The sequence below is a fragment of the Misgurnus anguillicaudatus genome, chromosome 19 (genome assembly GCF_027580225.2).
Source record: "Misgurnus anguillicaudatus chromosome 19, ASM2758022v2, whole genome shotgun sequence".
NCBI lineage: Eukaryota > Metazoa > Chordata > Actinopteri > Cypriniformes > Cobitidae > Misgurnus > Misgurnus anguillicaudatus.
In genome coordinates, this window is record NC_073355.2 from 25,881,848 (window position 1) to 25,900,683 (window position 18,836).

General features: G+C 38.0%; 1 protein-coding gene across 4 annotated transcripts; it reads left to right on the forward strand.

Moving 5' to 3' along the window:
- The first annotated feature begins 52 nt into the window (after nucleotides 1-52).
- On the forward strand, nucleotides 53-17,887 carry pih1d1 (PIH1 domain containing 1). Of its 4 annotated transcripts, none has more exons than XM_055193929.2 (11): nucleotides 53-191; nucleotides 383-465; nucleotides 8,385-8,442; nucleotides 8,557-8,745; nucleotides 10,843-10,904; nucleotides 11,022-11,103; nucleotides 13,301-13,397; nucleotides 15,679-15,711; nucleotides 16,104-16,182; nucleotides 16,271-16,414; nucleotides 17,798-17,887. In XM_055193929.2, exons 2-11 carry the CDS (start codon nucleotides 385-387, stop codon nucleotides 17,831-17,833), a joined length of 861 nt encoding a protein of 286 aa, XP_055049904.2. In that variant the 5' UTR covers nucleotides 53-191; nucleotides 383-384; the 3' UTR covers nucleotides 17,834-17,887. The 4 variants fall into 4 exon arrangements, with proteins under 4 accessions (XP_055049904.2, XP_055049905.2, XP_055049906.2 ...); XM_055193930.2 differs by having other exon boundaries at nucleotides 163-308; XM_055193931.2 differs by lacking the exon at nucleotides 53-191 and adding an exon at nucleotides 225-299 and having other exon boundaries at nucleotides 382-465.
- The last annotated feature ends 949 nt before the right edge of the window (nucleotides 17,888-18,836 follow it).

Below are 18,836 nucleotides of genomic sequence, written 5' to 3' on the forward strand. Positions count from 1 at the left end.
ATTAAAGCGATATCATATCTACCTACCAGCTTCAGAAATGTTTTAATTCACACACTGGCATTCATGGTTTCATTTTCTTTTGAGGAGCCTTAAGAAAGGTACTTTTATTTTGACATGCTTACGACGGAAAATACGTCACTCAAGTACTGCACATGTTAGCTTCATCACAGAAGTAGGCTAAGTTACCTTCAGTGAGTATATCATATCGCTACATTTGGTCTTTCGTTTAATTGGAATTTGTGCGTTACACCAGCTTTTAGCTTCATACGTTAGCGAATTAGCAAAGCTAACACAGTAACACAGTAACGGTAAGGGTAATCTGAGTTTAATGGAGCATTATAATTTCTTATCAATCATGTGTCCTTTGTGTATATTTGTGTAGTCATGGAAACAGATACGACTCTCCTGAACGTCGAACTGGAGGAGATAAAGCAGGAAGAACTTTATCAGCAACTCTTACTTCAGGTATTAACACCACCCTAAAAACCATCACAACTCTGACTTTTCACAAAGATACAATACTGAACTTGTTGATATGAACACTTTGAAATGGTGCGTACCACATAATACAAATTTATTAATGTAACGTTAGATGTGCGATTTCAGAAAACCCCACATGAAAAATATCAGGGGTCTCATTAATAAAATCGCCCATAGGATCCTTACCAAACGTTTCACTTACGTGCACTCAAAAGCCAAAATGTCATAAGCCAAAAAAAAAAAAAAAACCGTGCAAGCAATGTTCCCCAGTGTTGGAATGATGGGGTCCCATAGCTAAGCCAACCAACCACCCCCCCCCCCCCCGGTATTTTTCAACGCGGAAGTAAGAGAAGTGACGTATTTCCTTTTTTGTGCGAGATATCCATTTCAGTAGCTTGAAAACACTGTCATAAAACATGATTTAAACTGTTATGGTAAATATTTTGCCATATATCTGCCAGTTGGAGGATGAAATGAAGAAGTGGCCTGATATATCATATGAAGATATATTCAGACATTTGTTGTTGATTGGGGGTGACAGGTCATCAATGCGCAATATAAAAGCACAGAAGCATACCTTTGCAATGTGTGCAATGGTAATCTTTACAACTTTTTATTCAAAGAAACCCCAACGAGGTGAAAATAATTGAGGCTCATTTGAGAGTTTAAACATTTACGGTATTTCAGACAGAAATCTTTTGGATTAGTTTATTACAAAATTGGAACAAATAATGGACAGTATTGCTTTGTAGCAGCTCCGGATGAGAATTAAAAAATCCATTTAGTATTTTAATTTGAATAAAAACCAGGGGACCCCCCTAATTTATATATTTTTTGCTTTATAGGGGGTCCCTCAATGCTTATAGGAGGTCCGGAATTCAAACAGTGATGTTCTCTTTATAAGTCACAGATCACCTGCAAGTGTGCGTACGTAAATGGCCCCATATGCCGCCCTGTACACACCCAATTTTAACCATATAGCCATTGCAATTCGCCTCATGAATTCTGATCAGCATACTAATGAGACTGGCAATTGATTTTTGTAAGATGATATGCGCCCAGACAATAATAGGGTTGTTCGACTGTGTCTCAATCTGCTCCCTAGCACCCTAGGTCATGAATCAGTATATCGTGAATGCAGGTTCAGACTAGGGCTGCACGATTAATCGTATTTTTATCGTGATAACGATATGTGCGCCCCACGATTAGTTTAAGACAATCGTCGCGATTAATGTGTAAAGACCAAACACAAAGCAGACAGAATCAAGCAATGTGTTTGTTTGATATGGGTGGAGTCAGAGTATATGAAGTGGATATTTGCAAGTGCAGTCTGGGTTATGGTGGAATTAAGTTGGCATCACGAGATTTACAGTAATTCTTCTTGAACGAACGTAATGGCAGAGCAACAAGAAGAAAGTGCAAAAATACGTACGTTAGTTCCCCGAAAAGGGTCATATACTGCTTTGTTTGGATATTTCGAATTTGAGGAAAGTGGTGATGTTGATTAGGTAAGTATTATGCAAACTGTGCTTTTGTTTCATCCAAACGTGAAATATCAAGATTTTTAAAAGCTGAAGACACAAGCCGCAACCATAAAAAAAACCCGATCATCCACGACATATAGATATATATTAGAGCCCTGCATGTCAGCCTTTTTACGTCCCTCTGGTCGGGTTTCGGGCCAATTTTAACGTCACAGTTGATACGCGGGCCATGCCTCTGGCTTTTTTAAGGCCGGGGTATACCTTTTTTCCGCGGACGTGTATACTCCCCGCGGCTACACGCAGATGGCCGCGTTCGACACTATACGCAATACAAATGATTTCTTATTCAAATTATTAGTCTAACAGGCTGTCAGGGCAGCACTGATTTGGCGACATTTACAGTACATTAAAACATTACGATAGGTGAAGAAAAGTAACTGATCCACCATTGCAAACACAGTTTAGAACAAACAATAAGACAACAAAGAACATGAATCAAACAAACATGCTCCAGGGCTTTCTGTTCTTGGAAGAAGTAAAAGTTAAAGAAGAAAAACGATAGTGTGTGTGCAAATGCTGTCTATTTTCTTTGTATAATTGTTTATAGTGGAGTGCCCTGTCTAAATATTTTCACGAGCATGCGCTGTTGTACGCGGACTGTACGCGCACTGTCTGCGCGGTCTCAAATTTTGGGCTGCACGCGGACGGTCCCTCTTAATGACGAAAATGACGTCATGCGGACGGCGCGCATACGCGGACGTCCCTAGTATACTTTCGGCTTTAGGCTTCTTCATCTTTTTATATTTTTCAATTTAATTAAAAAAAACGTTGAGCCATTCATGATTGTAAAAGAAAGACGTTTAACCTATCACACGAGTCCGCCATGCACACACATACATTCACAATGCACCTGTTGCAAAGGTGTTTAGCGTCTCCGCCCGCAGCACCAGGGGAAAATATAAATGGAGGACTAGATTAAAACCTTAAATACTGCGCATAATCTATGCACACAGCGTATAAGACACAATCTATAAAAAACTTCTTCCTGTAGTCATGTAACAATGCTATGTAATTTTTTCTTGTTTGAGATTGGACGTCTTTCTTAGCCTAACTGTTGGATACACAATGTTGTCTGTTAAAGCATTACATTTTAATTGATTTATAGCGAATGTGTAAGGTAATGCAACCTACATGTTTATTTCGTTTCGTTTTGCCCTTTTCATTATTTTTCTGCACTCCGTCGCGACTGCGAGCAGCAGAGCATCCTGCCTCCGCTTTTTAAAAATAGTGTGTGTTGATAATAAACATTTAAACAAACATTGTTATATGCTGAAAATATATATTTTATATAAATATTATTTTAGTCAAGTGAAGTGTTAATTTGAGAGCCTCAATTGATCAAACATGTCGTTAACTTGCAGTCGGCCGCTAACCGTCATCATCAAAAACCTTAATTTAACAAACACAAAAGGCTCTAAAATGTAAGAAATAAAATATATTTAATTATTTTGGCAGTTAAAACAAAACTGAACTGCTTTAATTGCTGTAAGAGTATCAGCTACAATTGCATCTGTGTAAGGAGTTATTTTTGCTATTTCTGCTGATTTCATTTGAAAAATCTATGCAGAATTTTGCGGAATGATTTTAAATGTTTTAAAAAGAGAATGGGAGCTGTGAATATTACAAAAAAATTTAATATTTTATAATATATAATATATATATATATATATATATATATATATATAGCCTAATATTATATACATGGTTGTAAAGTGTAATAAAAATACTGAAGTGAATAGAAGTTCTTCACTTAGAGAATGATCGTGATTTCTAATCGTGATCAAAAGTTTGAGCATAACAATCGTGATCATAATTTTTCCTGGAATGGTGCAGCCCTAGTTCAGACACTGGTAAGGACCCTAGCTCACGTCACGTTGGGACATTGTTCACTTCTTTTCCTGTGACCAGGCTGCTTCAGGTCATTCATTGTGATCATTCACAGCTGTTATTCATCTACAACTGGCAAAACCAACATACGACTCAACTTTTAAACACGTGATGTGTGATGTGTGTTTATATAAAAACGTTATGTCGCATTTCATACAATTTCTAGTTGGAGAGTTTTAGAAAAGGTCACGTGATTTCCAGTAGGGGAATAAGAGACACACTGCTCACAGTTTTTTTGTGTTGCATTGGTGGAACGCAAAAACTTTTACTCTACTGGAAATCATGTGACCTTTTCTGAAGCTCTCCAACCAAAATTTGTGCCAGCCAACTCAAATCAATTTCATGAAACGCGAGAATAATGAGGAAACACACGTGAACACTTCTTAAAACCTATAAAACCTTCTAGGCACACATGCTGTCTTGTATAAATGCCATGGATCTGGTAAATCAATGTCATTATTTATTGTTTTGTAGTCCTTATAGTAGGTTGCTAGGAGACAAAAGAAAATCTGCTGTCCTGTCCAGTAACATCGGGAAGAAATGTGCATATGCTGCCTGTCCAAACTGTGCTCTCCTTTCAGGCTTGCACATGATGGCCACATATGCTCCTCATAATGTCTATTGGCGAAGTGTATGTTAAATCAAATTATTCTTTTTTTGTTCTTATTTGATCACTGACCATTTACTTGATTATTTAATTAGCCTACTTGATAACGATCTTGCTACTTTGGAATAAAGTCAAATTGTATTTTGGTGTTTCTCTGATGACCTGTGGGTTTTGCAATTTTGTTGTGAGCCTCCTGGGAGTGTTGTATTGATCTTCCTCTGTTAGTTGTGGCTGCTGTGACCATAGACTAAAGCAGAATGTGCAGCTGTGACCGGACACAGTTGTGTTGCTCTAATTGCTTCTATTGTTTACCTCATTTGTAAGTAGGGATGCACCGAATCCAGGATTCGGATTTGGCCGAATACTGGGCTTTTTGACGGGGTTCGGGTTCGGCCGAATCCTAGATTTTTTCCCACCGAACCGAACCCTAGGCTTGCGCTATGCTGGTCGGCGTCACGCGTCCTTTGATTACACATATCGGGCGCTGACGTGGAGATGAGCTTTTTCTTTCGGTGAACCTTAGGGGTGGTTCACATTTCGCGGACGCACCTGGAAAAACGAGCGTGTCGCAACGCATCGCTTTCATTATGCATAATGTTGCATAATGATCCTTTTTTTTTGCAGTTAAAATTAAATAAAATGAAACATACACTGCTGTTGACGTTGTTTACTTCATTAATGTGTTTTAGGGGCCAGTCACACCAAAAGCGCTTTAAACGCTTGCAGACGCGGCTTTTCATATTGCTAAGCAACCACCGAGTCAGCTGTCTTGTCAATCAAATATTGAAGCGTGAGCGCTCTTTTGCTGTTAACTGTCATATTAGCAGAAACTTTAAAAAGAGGACGCTCGCTCTGACCTTGTTTGAGGGTGAGAGGTGCACAAACACACAGGAGACAGTGAGCGGGTGGTGTCCGGTTCTTCAAAGCACCTGTAAACTTCCCTCACCACAATGTAAGGCCCGCCTCTCCCCTCATTCGATTGGACAATGGAAAGACACGAATGACGTCGGGCGCTTCTCCGCTCTCAGCGCTCCTTCAAAAATGCCTGCAGCTGCCATAAACGCTTTTGGTGTGACTGGCCCCTTACTGTGTTAATGGAATAAGGATGCGAGTAGGATTCGGTATTTGGTTTTGGATTCGGCCAAGTCTTAAACAGTGGATTCGGTATTCGGCCAAACCCAAAAAATCTGGATTCGGGGCATCCCTATTTGTAAGTCGCTTCGGATCAAAGCGACTGCTAAATAACTAAATGTAAATGTAAAAAAAACATGTGCAAATATCTCCGCGAATGTTATTCTGATCGACTCAAAACCACCGTAGGAAAAAACTGCTCATCCAAATTAACTTTACTTCCTTTTGTGCCTTTGTTCAGCTTGACCTGCTTGCAGCTATATCCGAAAGTTTTCATCACTTCAGTCTGTCCGTTTAAAGGTAGGGTAACACATTTTGAAAAAATGCTAACGGTAGCCGCCTAGCAGTGAAATCCTGATCCCACCCTCAAGTCAAATTGCCATACAAAGTCACGCCTCTTTCAAAACACATGAATACGCACAGAAAAAACTTTGCGGTATAAAGTGAATAACACTTCCAAAATAACCAACATAAACAACTGGTTTACATCAGAATTAGTTTAAACACACGTTCGGTTGTGTAGAAGTAGTAACTATACTATATAAAGCAACACAATGTTTCATCAAAGTAGAATATCTGAATCCATCTCAATACAAACATATCGCGTACCTACCTTACCAAAATAAACAGTGCAACGACCATTTCAGACTCTTTGCCTCCTGCAGCTGTTTGCATCTCGTGGTAAAGCAGTAAAGTTACCGATGTTAATTTGGCTTTTTGCTCTTTGCTGATCCAGGCAGTTTTTGCTGTTGTTGTTATAAAAGATGCCTTTAGTTTTGTGGCTCCGTGTACAGGTTGTTAATTCAGCAGAAAAGTTTGCTGTTCTCACTGTTTACAGGCAGGAGGTGAGCGCACGTGAATGCGCCGATGACGTATGGTGTCTGTGTGGACTCGCTGCGCGGTGGCCATTCAAATTACGCTTACGTATGAGGGACAAAAAAGGAAACGTCTGTTCGGACCGAAATCTATGATTGGTTGAACATTTTTTGGTCCTATGCCTTTCACAGATGACATAAATTTCTACAAATACATTTAAACAACTTAACACAGTGATTGCTATCAGGATGTGAGGAGACTTTTAACCAGCATAACTAAAAATGTTTCAGGATCAAATCTGTTACCCTACCTTTAAGGGCTTGCAACCATAAACGCCTGTGTTTATTTTCATTTGGTCTCCTCGGCGACAGTATTCTATAAAAATGAAGGCCATCTTTTTTGTTATTTCCATTCTGACACCCAACAGCACAAGAAGACATTTTCTAGTGGGTTATATTGTCTGTTTCACTCATGTATAATTCTTCCACTGTTTTTCTGCCACCACATTGCGTGCCCAGCTTGCAGTGATGTAACTGTGATGTCTACTTGCAATGGGTCTATACCGGGTGTGCCTCATACGTCTTGAAAAATGAAGCCTCTGGCTCTTTTATCGCCCTCTGGTGGCTGGCTTCAGTACGAGTCATAGCCCTCTCCATGCAAACAAATGTGCTCTAAATAAAAATATTTACCCTTCCAATAAAATTTTCCGAAAGATGGTTTTGATTCTTTAAGGTAGTTGTTATCACGCTGATGTATGTATAATTGTTCATTTTTGTGATAAGTTTCATTTTAGCTAGTAGCTAGTATTTGATGCTATAGAAATGGGGCGCATCGTCGTTATGATTTGTGTGGTTGAATTGGGCGCGCAAGCGTTTGGGCTGAAGTTTGATACTGCCGGCTCCGCCTCTGGTTCCACAGAAAATTCCTTCTGCGCATGCCTTGGCTCCAAACTGACGTTTTTACGTAACATGGCAGCAACCATGGTCGGACATTTTTGGCTTCAATTCATTACAATGGAAGGAGGCAACACCGCATCGTCCATCTTTTTTTACAGTTAAATTTCAAGAAATCTGTTTCGCCAATTCCCATTGTTTTCAAAATGTGTGTACCCACGGCTCAGAGTACAGGAGCACACATTCTCCTGTCATGTTTTTTTATAGATCCCACAAGCTTTGCGTGGGAAGTGGCATACGCACATTCCCAGCCCCGTTTTGTGTGTATGCATGCTTTATAAATTAGATTGTAGTATACATAAGTAGGCCTATTTAGTATCGTAAACTAGTAGTGTATTAGTATAATTTTATAAAGTAAATTTAAATTTAGCAAAAAAACTAAATTTTGCTCTAGTATTCTGTAGTATTAATTAAAGTAAAATAATAATCTGTAGTAAATACTGTAGTATACTTTAATGCTTATTTTGTAAGCTAAATAAAAACTATAGTATAAAGGAATTTTACCACAATTTACTAGAGTAAACTTACTATAGTATAATACATTATTTTATATGGGCTTGCGTCATTTGTTACACAACACGTTTTAATTACTTCTAGACGTGGCACTGAGGATAAAATAATGTAGAAATAGTTCATCTATAAATTACACTTCTGTCATGATGTTTAGAGTACTCATTTTTATTGACAGGCCGAGGCTATCAAGTGATGTTCAGTTATTCACAATATATCAAGATATTTACATTAGAATTTACATCAATAGCTGTGAAGTTGTTAGAGCACTAGTGCTGATTAAAGTCTGATAACATTTAGTCGACGGCACATCAATGCGTGCAGTCCTGCATGCAAGTTGAACACATTTAAAAGTTGTGTCATTGTTTAAAAATAGCAACTTTTTATTTTAGTGGGACTTTCCTGTTTTTCCTGTAAAGAAAAGATAAAAAATATTTGTTTTGTGCAATCTTACAGACTATGGGAAAAACGCAAAGCGACAGTTCCCCTTGCAAAGTCATCCGTCCTCAGCCAGGTTAGTGTAATACATAAATCTTTTATTTTGCAGACTGGTACATTTTGAGAAATTTGTATTAAAACAACTGATAGCGTAACTAGTGTTATTTAATTATTTTCCTCTCTATGACAGGCATTTGTGTAAAGACCTTCTCTGTGTCAGACAAAAAGAAAGTCTTTCTGAATATCTGTCAGTCACAGGCGGTACCACCCCCTCCTCATCTGTCCCAGGAAGAACTGGTGGAGCTACTGGAGTCAGAAGATCCCACAAGTTACAGAGTGCCTATGAGCCTCGGCGAACCCCATACAGAAAAAGACAACAGTGAGCAGTTAATCTGACATGTTTTGTTTTTGTTTGCCATTGTTTCCACTAATCAAATGTAATGACAAAACGAACACTTGTCAAATCAGGATACAGTTAAATATGTGAACTAACATCATATTTGTACCTATGATCTTTTATTTTTTTTATCTGTTTAGTTATCTGTGCAGGGCTTCCACAGTGGCGGCTGGTTACTTCTTTTCCGAGGAGGCACTAATGCGAACCTCGTCAAAACATTGTTATCTGTGGCTCATTTTAAAATCTGTATTTGTCGCATCATGTCAAAATATGTGCCTGCAGCAGACGCATTGAATGGATTTATAATAAAAGAGACGCTTGTGTTTGCCAGATACTTGCTATACTTGTTAAGTGTGTTGCGATTATCTTGTGAACGTAGGCGTCTCTTTTGTTATGGACTCTTTGGACGTGTCTGCAGCAGGCATGTATTTTGACATAATGCTTGATGCACATACTGTAGGTTCACATGATGCACCAAACACATTTTGATATGACAACCTGAACACACATTTTGCATTTCTGCCTTTTTGGAAGAGGAGGCTCTGGCCGCCACTGGGCTTCAGTGAGTTTTATTTCAGACATTATTGGTATTTCACTGCCTAAAAGGTACATACTGGTATCTCAAAGGTACATGTTTAAACATAACTGGTACATATTTAAAAGGTACTGTCCTAGTGACAAAAAAGGTACAACTTTTGTACAACCTTTGTACCTTGTTTCTGAGAGAGTATTTTGGCTCGCTTACCTTTTCCATTGAGTTTAGTACCACTTCAGAGTTGGAGGGATTATAGGTGTCATTATATATATTTGCGCTGCTTACTGCTGTGACATCATACAAAACGTGCAAGCTAGCATCATTGAAATGCAGTGTTTCCCATACATTCATTTATTTGTCAGTCTGCCACAAAATCTAAATTGACCACCACAAATAGATGTTTGCACATCCCGATTATCACTACTGTAAGAGCCACATAGGAATTAGTTCATCTAAAATAATAATTTATTAAAATGAATAAGATAATTTTGCTTTAAAATGCATATTTAGTAATGTTTAAATCTGATGGCATTTAATTATTTTGAGCTTCCAGACAGATCGCACTACATCATAATGCTAGCAATTGGATGTGTTTAGTTTAGTTTGAAGTTAGATATGATGGAAGCAACACAGTTTTTTGACTGTGCGTACCATGTCTATGTAACAGCTTTTATAATGTTCTGGAAGTAAACATTTAAAACGAAGATCGTGGTTTGCTCGTGTTTCAAATACTGGTTCAAATTTGACTAACTTCAAAAGGTGGTACAGAAGAATAAGAAGCAACTAGGAATTACAACTACCTCTGTCTCACATGACAAATTCTGTACAAACACACATGGTGTCCGTCGACGCTCTCCGCTGAGTTGCAAAAATGCTGCGCATACGTGCGTGTTGCAAATGTGCCGCCACAAACTACCATGAAAACACTTGTATGGTGTTCCTGATTCTCACCCTGTAGATGTTTTCACAGTTAAAACACAGTTTGGGAATTTACAACAAAGCAGACCAATCAGTGATCTACAGTATTTCACCTCACGTTTTAGTATCAGCTCAGCTCGCTTGGAACCCCGACCGAGGTGCTACTAAAAAAAGTATTTGGTAGCCAGTGGAAAAGCCCCCAAAAGTAAACTGACCCGACCCAACTCATGGGGTAGTATGCAATGGAACAGCAGCATAAGTGTGATGTTGCTTTATTTCATGAGCACTGAAAAAGTATGAGCTTAAACGTCTGCTCTCTGGTCTGTTTTTATACATTTTGCACTGCTGTCACTTTTTCACTTTTGTATATGAACAATTAAAATATTTTTGATAGTCTGATTAAATTGTTCAGTTTGTGAACGATTCCTTCAACTTTTTGGACTTAACATACTTTTAAAAAAAGTGTCTGTTTTAAGCGCATTCTATATCTACTTGACTAATTTTATTTGAAAGACTAAACAGCTCTGAAAGGAAAAAAACACAGTATGGTTTTTTGATTGAACTGATGCCTTCATATGAGAATGGAGCACATATACATTGTTCAGTATATATTCTCCTGTTTTCAGGTTCGCAAGGCTGCACAGTGTATGATGTAGTGATCAATGAGGAATTTTTCCAGAAATGCCAGGTGCGTGTCTTGTGTTTTAACAAGACTTAAAAACTGTAAAATTGAGCCTGAATTGTTTTTGGGCTTTTGCCAAGTGGTTAAGTAATGGTCATTACACTATATGCTTGTACCTTACAGAAAGACGAACTGTTCCAGCAGTTTCTGATTGCAGTTTCCTTGGAGGGACTGGAAAACAAATACAACCTAGAGTTAAGCAGAGGTTAGTCTTTGTTGGCATTTGTACCCTAGTGGTTAGAGTGTCAGGCTTTTAACTCGAGAGTTGCTGGTGGGTTGCGACTGTGGTGTCTTGAGCGAGGGCCCTTAACCCTTAATTGCTCCCCGGGCGCTGCAATGATAGCTGCCCACTGCTCCAGGTGTTCACAGTGCGTGTGTTCACTATTCACTGTATGGGTTTAATTTAGAGGTTACCATAAATTGGCAAATACGTCACTTTCAATTGTTTTTGTTTGAATGCCTTTTTTAATTTTTTTAAGAAAAGGGGCTCTATCGTACACCCGGCGCAATGCTCGACGCAAGTGTCATTTGCTATTTTCCACCCTGCGCAATTATAATTTTCACGTTTAGCGCCGCGTTGTTTAAATAGCAAATGCATTTGCGCCCCCTTTTGCGCCCATGGGCGTTCCGGTCTGAAAACGAGGTGTGTTCAGGCGCATTGTTGGCGCGTTGCTATTTTGAGGCAACTAAAATAGACTATGTTTTATGTTATTTAAAGAGCGCATTCGTAATATGCGCCTATAAACGGAAGGACAACGCGGGTTTGCTTATCACAAAGTACATGAATGCGCAGCAGCACTAAAAACGCTTTTAAATATGAAAGATTAAAGGATTGAATGTAAAAGATTATTATTGAGCCTCTTGGACATAAATGAGGACTAATTATGAGACGTTAGAAGGCGCAAAGAGCTGCTTCACCTGCAGCCTGGTAAGTAAATAAATGCTTTGCTTTAAACAAATGCATCTGTTTTTAAATGTTTTTTTTTAATGCTACCTCGCGGATTTATTGTATATGATGACTCTGTACCTGTGGATATGGTGAGATGAGAAACATTTTTAAGTAATGCTTAAAAAAAACTCTTTGCTAAAAAACGCTGTCCAAAGTGCTGAAACGTGAGGAGAGCCGTTTGTAAATTCTTTATCTCCTGTTTGTTACAAATAAAGTATTTTTAGAGTACAAACCTTATCTTACATACTTGTAAATTATTTTTTGATGATATTGGATAGCCATACATTTAAAGGAATTACAAGCCTGCTTTTTTACTTCCATGACTAAAAGAAAACGGGTTTTAAAGGTTTTAATAAAGAATAACAATTTCAATACAAGTGAAAAACAACACAATTATTTAACATTAATTTTAAACTGGAATCTTCTTCCTCCGCTTAGTTTTTCAGTTTACAAAGTCCGTCATCTAAATAGGGATTAGACATAGCACCAGCGCAACTTGCTTTTAAAGGGGATGAGAGCTGTGACTCTCATTGGTCTATTGCACGTTACGCCCAAAATACTCCCATTACAATAGGACCAACCCTTTTCGACCATGCGCTCGGCGCACAAACCATTTTTTCCGTAGTTAAATTAGCAAAAGTGGATTCGGACACGCCCATTTAGACGTTGCGCTGTGCGCTTTAGACAATGTGCTTAGATCATTAAAATAGGGCCCAAGATGTTAACAATCTTGCCATGAAATTTGAATTGAAATCATCATTATAACATCTGAAAACTGATATGGATAATTTTATTGTAGCCAAATTTTATTTTAAAGTTTATTTTAAGATGATATGATTTCCTTTTTTATTTATAATTCATCTCAATAGGAACATTCCTATATGCATGATTGTGCTGTTTTAAGGTTTGAACAGTTTTTTAACCTTCTTGCAGTTTATGCAATCATTCAGATAAATAAGATAGTTAGAAAAATAAGAATTAAGATAAGTATTTGAATTGCAACATGTTATTCAGAAATAGATATTCAGAGCTAAAAGAAAAAAGCTGCTAAAAACTTAAAAAAATTATTTTAATGTGAAGGTCATGATTTCACCTTTCAAATGTATGGTTGAGCTTTTCCAATTTTACATGCACATGTATGAGTGTTTACACAAAGAAAATGTTTATTTAGATAAGATTTATTTTATGATAGCTTATGACTTTTATGTCATAATTTGTCATTATTTGCATAATAAAAAATTACTAATTGTTGGGTTTCTTAATTAACAGATAATGTAAAATTGATTATTGAAAAAAAATTGTATAAAACAAAAACTACTCTTGAAACTTGAAAAGTTTTTCCAATAAAAAAGGATATTTTTACATTGTACACTTTGCAGACATATTTGAGAGATATAGAGCATTCGGATGTGTATAATAAAATTAAAATCTTGCATATTTTTCCTCTCTTTAGATGTGAAGATATTGAAGAACAGAAAGTTTATGGGTTCTGTAGTAGAGCAAAACATTCGCACCAAGAACAAACCAGTTATCCAGGAAATTAACTCAAAGTGCGTTCTTACATGATTATTAATGTTGCTTTTCCAAAACAGTCTTTCACTTTGTATTAAATGCATTATGGACTGTTCGTTATTTATTTGAGGGGCCGCCGGAGGAGTTTTGAGATCAGTTGACAAAAAAGACATGACCCTCGCTCGCCTGCAATACATTTTCTGTGACCCTCCAAAATGATTGTGACAAAATGCATGACCCTCCCCGATAATTGATTGATTTCTGGTTTGCGCTTGGCAAAGATGTTGAGAAGTCATTGTTTTTAACAACTATGACAAACGACAAACCTCTGCGTACTTTACACATCACACTCCCATTTTAGTAGATTTACTCACTAACATTGTTGTGGAAACACAATATAAAGCCAAACTTCCTGCAGTTACTACTCATCTCACGTTAACTAGTGTTCACATGAAATATAACATTAAAACATTGAGACCATTCAACAAAGCACAGTGGGTATAACAAATTCAACACATTTGGTTGCAATGGACTCGTGGCTTCCTCAGTTTAAGACGTAAACATGCGGTCTGTCACTACAGAATTAAACTTAAAATGCAAAACCAAATTATATATTTTTTTCCCCAAAACCTCCAAGGTGCCATAGCAACAATCTACACATCAAAGCATAAACGCTCCCCATAAAGTTACCGTACATTTATTTTAAAAGCTATACGTTCCGAAAGTAATGTTACTTTTAAAATAAAGCAGATATAGTGTATGTGTGGTTTAGCATGGCAGCCAATAATAATAAATAGCCATTATCTTACCTCATGAAGCAAAATCCTGCTTTTGGCCCTACTGGATCATCATATGTGTTAATGATGTCTTCAAACTTTAATGCTGTTTTTATGTCGACTGCAAACTTGAATTTGATGTGTTGTTGTTGTTCTGATCCGTCTTGGTCTTGAAATATGTGCGTATGTCCATGTTTGTAAATGTTGGCTGCCTGCAAGATTTAATATTAACCTAACTTTACGATCATCACCCTGCATTTTTTTTAAGCACGTACTGGATATGTGTCATAAAAATATGCATAAGATTTAATATGAATAAATGTTTAATTAACGTAATCACAATTAGATTTAAAAACATTGTAATGAATTACTTGTATAGCCTTTGTCTATGAAATATAAAAAAAATAACTTAATTTTTGGGCTTGCTTACAGCATTCCCAAAGTTACTCTGTTGCTGATGACGCCAGGATTTCTGATTGGCCGTTTCCAAACGAAGGGCTGCATGCTTATCTCAGAATATTATCAACTATAAAGTTTACTATTATACTTAATTAATCGTAAATTGTTGTAATATGAGTATGACCTGCGAATGCAATGCTCAGTTAACTGAAATAAACCAGGCTTGGTGACGTATGCAGCCTGCATATGCGACCTTCGAAGGATGCAGCCTTCTGTTTGAGAAACGGCCGCCGCTGTTTAGATCTTGGAATAGAGAAAACTATTTTGAGCAGTTGTGAGCATTTTTATGTAAAAGCAGCAGAAACGGCTGCTTTTCATATAGTGATATACGTGATTTTTTTTTATCTTAATCATGTATCAAGGAGTGCGTTGCAGGGGAAGGCTGCCAGCCTTAACACACGCTCCGCTCATGCTGCCGAAGCTAAACCTTATCCAAAACTTCATTTCTCAGACGAGGGTAAATTTGTGAGCTATCATCCACTCCTTCCTTCTCAAATGCCTTGAAAATGTTCTCGTTTGCACAATTTCAAATCACCGGGACCAAAAAGATATTTGAAGAGTTGCCTACACACATTCGCTATTTAATTGCTGGTTCTCGTTTTCAAACTTTTTCTAGAGCGACTTTTTTACCAGCTCATTCGTTGGACGTGGGTCATGTGACATATGAAGTATTTATTTTGCATGCATTTTAAAATATTTTTTCAGTATAATTCTATTCAAAGTTTAATAATATTATCAATCATTTGTGCATGGTGCGATTTTTTTGTTGGGTCAGATCCATTTGCTAGCGATGGAGGGGGGACTGAGGGAGCTACGTGGAGCTACATAGAAAATATGCACTGAACAAGCCACTTTGAAAATTTTATGTTTTCATGAATACAAAAGTTGAGTGACCCCCCCATAAACTGAAAAAGTTGGATGACCCTCCCCTCAACATAGAAAAAAGACATGACCCTCCCCTATTTTCCCTCCGGTGGCCCCTTCCATACATACAGAACGGTCCCTTAGCCATTAAATTGTGCTTTAACATTGACACCAAAATCTTTTCATCCATATGTAAATCATGTTTGTTTTCTGTGAACAGGGAATCTCACTCATTGCCTTCATCAGCAAAGCGGTGAGTGATTTTTATCACTTAGTAGTTTGCACTTTACTGCCCTACAGAGGCAGTAACTTTGTTTTTTTCGAAAGTGAATTGTTTTTTTTTTTTTGGGACATTCAAGACCTCCTTCATCATGTGAATAAGTATCTTGAGTCAGTTATTTTAACTATCAAGAAGAAAATAACTGACAACTAAAAGTCTAAGCTAAAAAGTATTTTTTAAGGTATTTTGCCTTTGTTAGGGCAGTTTAGCTGTACACATCTTTTACAGTTTGTTAGTTGTTTGTTGTTTGTTACAGTGTTGTAAATGTTTTATTTTCCAGTGATGTGTGGCTCTGCTTTGTTATGCTGAATTGAATGCATGCTGCTGAAACTTACTAATAACTGAACTACTTTCATTAACTCCAGCCCAGAGTTTTGTTTAATGGTTGAGCCCCCAACTGGTAATGCAGAACATCTGATAGCTGAGGTCCAGCTACCTGGGGTGGTGAGTAATGAATGAAGTCCTACGAACATTCAATCACATTTACGGTGAAATAAGTCAGAGATTCAGTTGCTTACTTCTTTACTTTCAGATGTCTGCTCGCTCTCTTGTTCTGGACTTGGGAGAAGACAGGTTATTGCTTATTGCCCGACCGTCTCTTTATCACCTGGATATTTTCTTTCCCTTGCTTATTGACCAAGAAAACAGTGTTGCACAGTACAACACAAATACGCAGGTAAAGTCGTAGTTCAGAACAGTGTACTTTCCTTCCTGCTTTTTGAAGGGATAGTTCGGCCAAAAATGATTTACTCACCACCAAGCTGTCCGAGTTGCATATGTCCATTGTTTTTTGTATATAGTTTAGAAAATGTTTTAGATCTTTCAGTTGATTAAATGTGAAGTTACGGGGTCCACGACCCCCATGTCCAAAAAAAGTGCGTCCAGCCCTCACAAAATAAATCCAAACGGCTCCAGGACGACAAGCAAAGGTCCTCTGAGGGTAATCTGCGCGGTGTTGTTGTAGAAATATCCATATTTAAAACTTTATAAACCAAAATAATAACCTTCCGGTAGCGCCGCCATCTTAGACTCCTCTGTATTCAGGAGAGAGTATTAGCGTAGTGTACGCACTTTTCTTAGTGACGTATGACAAATTCGGACGGCAGGGGCACAGAGCAGCAGCAGAGTAGCCTCTGTAGGCTGCGTAAGCACTCATCCTGAGTGCGGATGCGACCGGGATGGCGGCGCTACCGGAAGGTCGTTGTTTATGTTATTAAAGTTTTAAATATGGATATTTCTACAACAACACCGCACGGATTACCCTCAGAGGACCTTTGTTTGTCATCCTGGAGCTGTGTGGATTTGTTTTTTGAAGGATGGACGCACTTTTTTGGACTTGGGGGTCGTGGATCCCGTAACTTCGCATTTGGTCGGCTGAAGGATCTAAAACATTTTCTATTCGAAGGTGTGTTTGTCTGAGGGGCGATGGACGTGTGCGGCTCGGACGGCTTGGGGGTGAGTGAATCATGGGTTTGGTGTGGTTTTTGGCCAAACTATCCCTTTAAAGCTTCAAATAATTTTCTTTTTGTAGAGTTACCTTTTTTGACACTTAGGGGGCGTGCACACCAAAGCTTTTACGCCGGAGTATGTTTTCAATTGTTTCCAACGGAAGCGCTGCGTTTTTCAAAAACGTTTTTTTTTCGTGCTGAAAGCTGGCGCTCTGCGTTTTTCCGCGCTCAGTGCTGAGCGCCGAGAGTTAAAAAATATTCAACTTTGGGTGAAAAGCTCAGCTCGTCAATGTCAGTTCTCACACAGCCGTCCAATGACAGTGGAAGAGGGGTGGGGCAAACATCTCAACAACCAATCGGCGCATCGTACAACCACTGTTAAACAAAGCAGAAGTATCACAGCACCTGAAGCGCTCAGCTGGAGGAAGCTGGCAGTCGGCTGAAAAAAAGCTGACGGTCGGCATTTGCCTGGCATTTTCAGCCGCGTTTCCAAGCTTTGGTGTGCACGCCTCCTTACTGTTCTTTGTATTTACACTACAGTTGTTTTTTGGTTTGTGGTTGTATGTTACTAGAAGGCCATCTTTAACACAATCTGTTGCTCTTCCTTTCAGGTGCTCACTGTTACCATGCCAGTAATGTCTTCATAAAAACTTTATTGCAAGACTGTTTATGCACAATAAAATTTTTATTTTGTACGTAAAGTGTGTGTTAAATGGGTGTGTTATTTATTACAATGTTATACTGACGAGCCATAAAATTATTACACCTGTGTGCTGCTGAATCACAAATCTTTCAAGTTTACGAGGTGGAGCTGCCATGGATTGAACTTTTTGGTCCAGCACATACCACAGCTGCCTACTTGTTGTACTGAGGTCTGGAGTACAACAGGGAAATACCAGGGAAATACCTTTTTATCATGTTTTTTCAAACATTTCCTGGACAAATGTGTGCAGTCTGGTGAATTATTCGGTTCAAAAAGGCCACCTCCACCAGGGGAAAAGTATGCCATGGATTGTTGTACTTGGTCTGCAATCTACATATAACATGCACGTGAATGGCTGGACCCAATGCTTCCTGGCAGAACATTGCCTAGAGACCAATACACTATCACAGTACATTACTTTACAATTACATTACACTACAGTCTATTTGTTAGAGTGGATATATAAATCATTTTCAGGAAATTGAAATTTAAGTTATGCCAGTGGTTTACGGGATACCACATGAACTGCCTGAAAGAAGATTCTGTGTAGTAGTTATTATGAACACAGAACTGTGCCAGGATTTCAGTCTGGCATGTCACTTGGCATGGTTACATTATACTTTGAATTTCAGCAGAGCCAAATGAAAAGTCAAAACCACACTATACATTTACAGCTAAATGACTAAGAAGAACTAGTCGCTTGGGTATATTGAATATTTTCTTATATAACAACAGTACCTTATATAATTTTGGAAAACTGTACCTCGTCTGCAGAAAGGATAACAATCTTCATTTTTTTGAATCTATCCTTTAAAGGAGACATTTCACAATGACTTTTTAAAGACGTCCAATAAAACTTTTGCGTAAAGTCCAATTTAAAGTTTTGCGTATGTAAAGTTCTAGCTCAAAATACCCTATAGATAATTTATTATATCATGTTAAAATTG

Excerpts from the sequence above, each read along its gene's own strand:
- pih1d1 (XM_055193929.2), top strand. The coding sequence starts at position 385 with ATGGAAACAGATACGACTCTCCTGAACGTCGAACTGGAGGAGATAAAG. Across the intron at positions 8,443-8,556 it reads AGTCATCCGTCCTCAGCCAG|GCATTTGTGTAAAGACCTTC; the intron begins GTTAGTGTAATA and ends TCTCTATGACAG. Across the intron at positions 10,905-11,021 it reads AATTTTTCCAGAAATGCCAG|AAAGACGAACTGTTCCAGCA; the intron begins GTGCGTGTCTTG and ends TGTACCTTACAG.